At 34.4% G+C, this 8566-nt stretch overlaps 1 protein-coding gene across 1 annotated transcript; it reads right to left on the bottom strand.

Annotated features, from left to right (window-relative positions):
- Nucleotides 1-2325: 2325 nt before the first annotated feature.
- On the bottom strand, nucleotides 2326-7335 carry LOC111811852. The gene is made up of 6 exons (XM_023698891.1): nucleotides 6588-7335; nucleotides 5902-6113; nucleotides 4466-4754; nucleotides 4268-4353; nucleotides 4088-4179; nucleotides 2326-3205 (listed from the first exon to the last, which is right to left on the bottom strand). Exons 1-6 carry the CDS (start codon nucleotides 6909-6911, stop codon nucleotides 2973-2975), a joined length of 1236 nt encoding a protein of 411 aa, XP_023554659.1. The 5' UTR covers nucleotides 6912-7335; the 3' UTR covers nucleotides 2326-2972.
- Between the last annotated feature and the right edge of the window lie 1231 nt (nucleotides 7336-8566).

An 8566-nucleotide genomic window follows, 5' to 3' on the forward strand; every position in this document is an offset into this window, starting at 1 on the left:
CTAATTTTTATTTAAAAAAAAACACTTAAATATTGAGTATTATAATTTATATATCTTATATTTATCTCAATTTAGCTTCATATAATTTTTGAAAATTCAATTTAATGTTTAAACAAAAACAAACAAATAACGAGTTTTCCCCCCTAATCTCGCGATATAATGAAATGGGCGGTAAAGTACGATATATTGGCACGTGAGGATAGTAGCCGTTAATCATTGGCCAAATACTCAAGGGCGGGGAGGGGCAAATCAGCAAATTTTGAATTTTGAAGTGACTTATCTGCAAAATAAATAAATAAATAGCAGTAGCTGAGGGACAATAAATAATCGGAGGCTTTTTCAATTCCAACCATATTCCCAAAACACCCTCAACTATTTTTCTATTTACAATAAAATATCATTTTAATTCTATACTCTCAATTTTATTAAAATTTTAAATTAGTTATTTGAAGTAAATTTTTATTAAAAATTAATTAAATAGCAATGATAATTTACTTTAGACTAATTTTTCATTATTAACGACCAAAACTAAATTTGAATATTTGAAAATACGATAGTTAAAATAGAATAAGTTTCACGAAATGAGAACTAAAATGATATTTTAATTTTTCATTAAAAAACACTACAAATTACCAAATTAGCCTCCACCAAACTCGTCATTTTCATTGCTTGAATCTATAGTTATGTTATATAATTTATGCTAAAATAGTTAAAACAAAGTTAGAGGGGTGTGTTGTGTATTGTGTTCGAGATAATTTTATGTGATCAGACATGATTCTTTTTCCAGCTCAATAATTATGAGTGGGAGAATTCAATCTTTAATACTTAACGTAATAATTGATGTCTTATCTACTAAGTTATACTCGAATTAACAATTTGATATTACGAGGAAAAAATATGTTATATCTTTACAATATTTTATGTCTTTCTATTTATGATCACCATATTGTTTTCGTAGATATCATTCATGTTTATCCTTATTTTTTCCAATTGTTCGACCATCATGCCCCATTTCGTTAGTAGTTCTGAAGATCGGGCTATAAGTATATCGAATGGGCCTTTGATTTGTCCTTCTTTTTTTTTCGTTGAATGAATTTATTCAACAATTTGAAGTTCTCACTACCATCGTGTGGTCTTCTTCAGTAGTTGATTATAATTTAACCCAATTTTTATAATTTGGGTTGAGTAATTTGAATTGAATAAATTCTCGAATCACATAAAAATAAGTGATCTACAAATTTGTAAATACAGTGGAACTTGGCAGAAACCACATTCTCATCATTCATGGAAATCGGTCGAAACTCTGATTTCTAGCCTAATTCTTTCTCAAATTTCTTTACGTAAAAATTGTGAGAAAACCTTTGAAGATTAACATTAACATATTAAAAACTCAAAACCTTAGTCCATCAAAATCTTACTAGGAAAAATTGAAGCCAAAACCCCATAAACGTTACCTTTCGTGCTGATTTAACCCTCCCTGACCTTGAGTATTTAGCCAATCTTTTAACATTTTTGTTAAGTCAATTAAGGGGGGAAAATAGTCAGTATGAAGCTTTGCTTCTCATAATCTAGACTAGAATCTTCGCCCCTCTTATGAATCTTCGTCCAGTTTGGAAGCCACAAGTGTACACTTGACTTTTGTGGCTTGGTCATTATAGTGATTTTCGTGTTTTCTCAAACTCTTTTGTTGTTTTTGAATTGATGGCTGGAATTAACAAGGATATTAGTAAGGAGTTGTTGGGTGGTCTCTATGGAGTGGTTTCATATCATGTCTTGGATGTTGAGTTACACTTACTTCTAAACACTGATTCTATGAACCAACCAACTACTTTTCTGAAACAATCAATTTCCCCAAATCTTCATTCAAATTCAGTTCCAGTAAATTTGAATAAATTCTTAGATTCATCCGTAACGGACTTGCATCAAAAATCCAAAAATATAATACAACCAACTAATTTTTTGTACACCTAGGTTGAAATCATTTCAACAGTGCATTCATGAAACATTTTTCACCACCTCTCTGGGGGATAACTGTGGCCTTCCTTTCATTTGGTAAATCTCAACGGAAGAATTTTATATAACATAACTCGACATATCTTCTTAATCAAGAAATAAAGGAAGTTGAAGCTAATGAAACAAACACACAACCCAACACTAGTTTCAAACTCGATCAAAAAGAATCCAAAACGCAAAGAGCATGGACAGCAAGCAAATATATGAGATACCAGATATTACTGCTACTGATCCATTCAGCCATTCGATACAACAAGTTTGAAACACCAAAACAATGCATCAAACCTGCATAAACATTCATTGATAACGAAGGAATAAAACGATGGAGCTTGAATTAATGGTTCATTGATAACGAAGCTCTTTGTAACAAATTATACAATTTTCGATTGTAACTAAGGCACATAACAAGCATCCAAATACATTGGGAGGGGGATCCATAGCTTACTCCTAACATAACCTTCCTATCAAAAATCCCCTCTCCATACTTTACATTCTAAACATCCTCAGGACAGTAAAAAAGGCCTGTTTCTTTTTTCTTGCATTTCACCTACGGTTAATAACTTATTAAGATAAAACTTTCAGTAACTTAAAGAGTAAAAAAGAAAGGATAAAACCTGCTACTATGCAGCAAAAGCACCAAGTTCGTCCGTCCGACTTTGAGCGATGCTTTGCAACAACTTCATCCAACAGTATTTTTGCTTTTCCTTTATTGCTTCTTCCAATTTTGACCTTTGATTGACCCTTGTTTAATTCAACATCCACCATCCTCCCCCACTTCCAGTTCCATCCCAAATTGGTCTTTTCCTTTTTCCTTTTTCCTTTTTCTTTTTTTTTTTTTTCCTTTTCCTTTTTCCTTCCCATTTTCCAAAATTAGAATAGTGCCCACAAATCACGACATGGTACTGAATACTATGATATCTTGATTTCCACCTTTAGATTTCGTAGACGTTACCAGAACTTCACCGTCGCCTGAAGAAGAGGAAGTCGGGGTGGTTTACTTGGCGTTGTCTTAACCAATCCTCAGCATCCTGCAAAAGTGACTTTGCCAATTGCCACTCGTATCTGCCATTTGGAGTCCATAAAGACCCTCTAAACTTGTATGAAGCTAGACCAAAAACTGGCAGTGACATCTTAGGGATACCATCTATCTCACTGGGATACGTTAGTACAGGACCTTGTACACTGCGTCCCCCTGAAATTAAAATAAATGAAGAATCAGTACTAAAAAAATGTGTATGTTTTTGTAAAGTATGTTGTTTGAGTTTTTATGTGTAATGCAGGTTCTGAAGATTGACGTGTACTCTAAAGGGTACGTTTTTTTTTAAGATGTAAGATGTGAAGAGGCCCATCATATTATCAACAATCTGGATACAACTTGCCCAGATGCAATTATATTTGTAAATTCGCAGAGTGGCATGGAGCACTAGAACTTGTTTTAAAGTTACAACCATGAGGAGACAATTACCAGTTTATTACCAGCTTATTTCAAATGCATACGCAACAAAATAACAGCCAAGCCATAGACAAAAGTCAGAACTTATTGGATTAGTGTACGCTGGTTTGTGTCAAAACAGTTGCAATGTACGGGCTAAATCTTCTATATATAACTTGGTAAAATATAAACCATTGGTATTTTGTTCTTAAGATACCAAGTCATCCATGAATACTTGCATGAAGAGCACAAATTTATAAATGAAAACCATTTTAACAGAAAATCGGAGACCAATCTCCAATAAAGTTGTGGAGTAAATAACAAATACAGACAATAAACTTAGCAGTGGAAGTTGTATTCCTTAAGATGGTTTCAGTGAAGAAAAATATGAAAATGAAGTTGTGAAACATAATAGAGCGTTGCTACACAAATAATCCCTAATTCCAAGCATTGTCAAAGTACTGTTTGAAGCTGCCATCAACCTCAGTTAAGACAGAAGAGCAGAGAGACAGAAAAAGTCTTCTATATACATAAAGACAGGTAAAAACATTATGTAGCGCAAAAGAAAACAAGGAAATTAAATGAACTACACCTCCACACAAAAAATTAGACATTTAAGAAGCAGAGACAGAAATAGACTACCTCCCATTGGCGTAGACAAATAATGAAAGGTGAGGAAGCAGGCATCCAGATCCTTTAATGTTGGTCCAGTTGGAATCCTGTAAATTGGATACCTAAAAATGAACCACCAAAACACAATAAGTGATACATGCAAGTAAAAAAGTGTCCAATTAATCCAATTAGCTTCAGGCTTGACAGTACCATGCCACAGAAAACCAGCTGGAAGGCAATAGATCACAACTTCGTAATGTCCTGAGCTCAGGGAACTGGAAGGCAAGATCTGATATCTGGAGAAAATATACTACAGTAAGGTTATGAGGGATAAAAGGCAAGAATTTATGTATTTTATTTTCTTCTGATTTCAACAGGGGAGGGGGTTCTGTTTAAGCATTTACATGCCTTATCTGCTAAAGGTTCACGACTATAAGGCAAATCCCGTTCAAGATGCTCAAATAGTAGCTGGCCTTGAGGATTAGGAGATTCAGCCTCGTCACTAGAACAGTCTTCTTGAAGTCCAATTAGCTGGTCCCGCAAAGATATCCTATCCATTCTACGAGAAAGCTCAGAAGATAAGTTGTGATGATTGAGTTGTTTCTCCATGTATTTTAGAGCTCGTTCAGCTTCTGAATCACTACTACCATCACTACTAGAATCTCTGAAATCACTATCACTGTCCTCACCTGGTTGCCTACATCACATAGAAAAGTCCATGCTAAAATACCAAGTATTCAGTATACTGAGTACCAACCCAATGTTAAACTTTAAACACTTATTTAGTGAATCAAAATACGTTATCCTTCAAATTGGTCCAGTGAACTTACGCAAGGCTTTATTTGGTTAATTTTTACATCAAACCAGAGAGAATTTATCATAATCTGTCAATAAAATAATGCAGTCTTTACCCCTTCACCAGGTTGCATGATACGGAATAAGGCAATCTACTTCAAACTGCATCAAGTGACCTTTCAATTATTCTTAGATAGGTTACAAACTTTCAGTTAGCTTATTAAAATATTAATTCTCGGATTTAAGAAGATTTATTATTCTTATTATTATTAGAGAATTATTTTTAAGGTTATAAGTTACCATTAGCTAGTGATCATTATGGTATTGATGAACATGAGAGTTATAACCCTTCAATTTACCATGAGAGTTATAACCTTTCAATTTACCATAAGTTACTCTGAGGTTTACTTTCAAGGTTATAAATAGTCATTCATTTTGTTGCTTTAATATGAAGATTTTGGTTATTAAAATGAAAGTAACCTTGAAATTTCTTATGTTTAGATTTGCATGCTAGAGTGATTCAAGTAGCCTTGATCGAGCTATCTTGTGGAGTGATTTGAATCATGAGTTTAGAAACGAGTTTTTTTTACGCTTGATCTTGACCAGCAAAGTAATCCGTTCCAAAATTTTCCCTTGGCTTGATTCCTTGTCGTTTTTGAGATTCTTGGATAATTTATAATTAAAGGTCTTGTTCTTCAACAAGATTGTTAGATTGAATTCTCAAGTGTTACATAACACATATTGCCGAACTCATTACAGTTTATAACATCGTCGAACCAAATATTAGCTATCAACTCCTACAGTTCTTTTGCCCAAGAAAAATTCTTGAACAGTTCGATAATCTTTCTAATGATTGAATCAAGAATATAAGTATGCATGATATGAGAAAACAAAAAAGACATCCACAGAAATTGACCCTCACTTGAACATTTGGCTATATTTCACCAATAAATTCATACAAACAGCTTATCAGAAATAATTTAGAAAAAACAAAAAAAAAAATGCAAAGAATTGTATAGACAAAATTTATTTCCAGATAACGAGAATACCTTAACTTTGCAGAGGACTTCAAGGATTCACCATATATCTGTATACCGGATAAATATGGTACATAATACTGGATAACACTGTCACTGTCGTTTAGTACAAGAGGCACACCTGCACCATAAGCACTCCATTCCTTAAAAGACTCCCACAAATCACCTAGGACAAAGTATGGTTGAAATTCTCCGTCACAGGTTCTCCAACCCTTTACCGTTGTCTGAAATGAAAAACAAATGAAGACAACATCAGAGGAACAGTTAACTATTGGGTTGTCTGAAATGAAAAACAAATGAAGACAATATCAGAGGAACAGTTAATATTGGGATCGTTAATTGAGATATTAAAGTTGATACTAGCTATGAAAAGAAAAATAAACCATCATTCGCTGATCCTTGATAAACTTGAGGCGATAGAAAAAGGAAAGACATTAAAATTTCAACTGCAATCTGTATATTATCCCTCGAAGCAATTCCCACAACCAAACTAGCTTTCTTCTTCGCATAATCCACTTATTTGTTATATGGTTCAGAATTGAACCGAAAACTCAAAAATCAATCCGCTTCTCAGAATTAGGAGGGCCATACTGATAGCCGCAAAAGGTAAAGACTTAAAACATTTGAGAATCGACTTTTTCACACTAAAGAAAACAAAATATTAGCCAATGGAAGAGAAACTTCCAATCGATTCAAACCTTTGAGAGGTACTGTGCAGGTACAGATGGCGCGATAGACTGCAAAAACCGCTGCAGATTACTCAGCGACGATACCACTGGCTCAAAGGCCGACATCGAAATAGATTTGGGGAGCTCTTCACACGCATCTCCGCTCTCGGTTTCTCTAGTCACCGAGGACACCGTGGTCGGTTTAACCACAGGAGATTGACCTGCAGAAACGTCGCTCTGAGCTCTACGGAGCTGATCATTTTGGCGTCCCTGATTCACCCTACGAGCTTTCGTCGAATTGTAAAACCTATCATCACCACAACCACGACCAAACTGCAATCCAGCACCTAACATTATATTTCGAAAACCAAACGAAAAACAGCTCCGGAAAATCGCAATCCGCAGTCCTAAAATCCACAATAAAAGTCAAGGAAATGCACAAAGTAACAATCTCGGTAAAAACCAATCAGATTGGAACCAAAATCCCGAAGCACAGAAGAGTAACGATTGATTGCGAGATAGAATCAAACAGGCAATCAGGTTCCAAAATGTGAGAGAGACGAAAACAGAGCCCTCCTGTTGTTCGCCAAAAAATCCAGGCAAATCGAATCGGAGAAGAGAAGTTTGAATGCAAAAACCTTAAACAGATTGAGACGCAATGGATCTAAAACACAGAACGAGGGTTTCAATGGCGTCGTCGAAACAGAGAGAAGAAAAGAGAGCAATGGAAGAGAAAAAAGGAAAGAGATGGAGGCGAAGCAGTAGGCTGGTTTTTCCAAGGAAGAAAATAACCACTAAATTGATTTTAATATCATTTTATTTTTTGTTATTTATTTTATTTATTTGAAAAAATACATACTTTTAATATATTTATATTTAATGGATAATATTATGGCCTACCGCCAACCGTCTTCAAGCAGTCAAAATGGGCGTCCTATTAAAATTATGATTAGGAGTAGTAGGAGTTTTAAATGGAATACCTTCGTCTACGTCATTACAAACTTCGAGCGACAAGTCAAGCCAATCTCGAAAATAAGATAGAATGTCGGCTAAGGCCAACCAAGTAAGTGGTCTTACTATCGGTATGATTAGAACATTTGTGTTATGCATGATGACACGTGCCCAATGGCCCCGCACGTGTCATGTGTTTGATACGTGTTTTGTGTTTGTGATATGATATGATATGTTGCATGACATGATATGTGGTATGACATGGTGTATAGTACAATATGACATGTTGTAATGATATGATATGGATTGTTACATGATATACTTACGTATGCTCAGTAACATTATAATATAAATGAATGTCACATTATGTCTTGACGAATTATGATAAGCTATGAAGTGTCATGATATGCTGTAACATGTATGACATGCGACGAAATGTTTTGAGATTACAAGATTTATGACGTACAACTCTCGAGACATGTTTTGAAGGCTATGTTATAAATGAAATGAAAAAAGAGAGATTGTCTTACCTGATTTATTTACTATGAAAAATGTTAGGACCTCATGCATAATGTACGTTCACATGCATTGGGATATTTTTCCTTATGATGAGTACAGACGTGTACGTTATGAAAAGGAAAATGATCATCATGTTTAACATGATTCTACGACAATTGTTATACCTTCTGGGTGTCTAACAACAGCACCAAAGATGCTAGCCCAACCAATACGTGGCCCATGGAGTGTGCGAACAACTAATTGGGTCCATTGACCCGAACTGGAAGGCCACTTGACAGCAACATCACATCAAAAACCATGAAACCTATATAGGATAGTTGCATTCATTTCCTTTGTTTTACTTTAAGACCCTATTTTAATCGTATTAATCCGTGACATCGTTTTGTGAAATTATTTTAAATGAATGTTTCTGTATAAAAAGATTATATCATGTATATAGTAGCTACTCAAGTTCTTTTTGAAAATTAGGGTCGTTGCAGTCTCTTTACAAATATATTTTTATTTATTTATATTTATATTTATATAATATAGTCTCAGTC

The sequence above is a fragment of the Cucurbita pepo genome, chromosome LG01, assembly GCF_002806865.2.
Source record: "Cucurbita pepo subsp. pepo cultivar mu-cu-16 chromosome LG01, ASM280686v2, whole genome shotgun sequence".
In the NCBI taxonomy this organism is placed as follows: domain Eukaryota; kingdom Viridiplantae; phylum Streptophyta; class Magnoliopsida; order Cucurbitales; family Cucurbitaceae; genus Cucurbita; species Cucurbita pepo.

Coding starts and splice junctions, on each gene's coding strand:
- LOC111811852 (XM_023698891.1), bottom strand. CDS start 6,911: ATGTTAGGTGCTGGATTGCAGTTTGGTCGTGGTTGTGGTGATGATAGG. Junction 4,755..5,901: donor AAGTCCTCTGCAAAGTTAAG/GTATTCTCGTTA, acceptor TATGTGATGTAG/GCAACCAGGTGAGGACAGTG. Junction 3,206..4,087: donor TTTGTCTACGCCAATGGGAG/GTAGTCTATTTC, acceptor TTTTAATTTCAG/GGGGACGCAGTGTACAAGGT.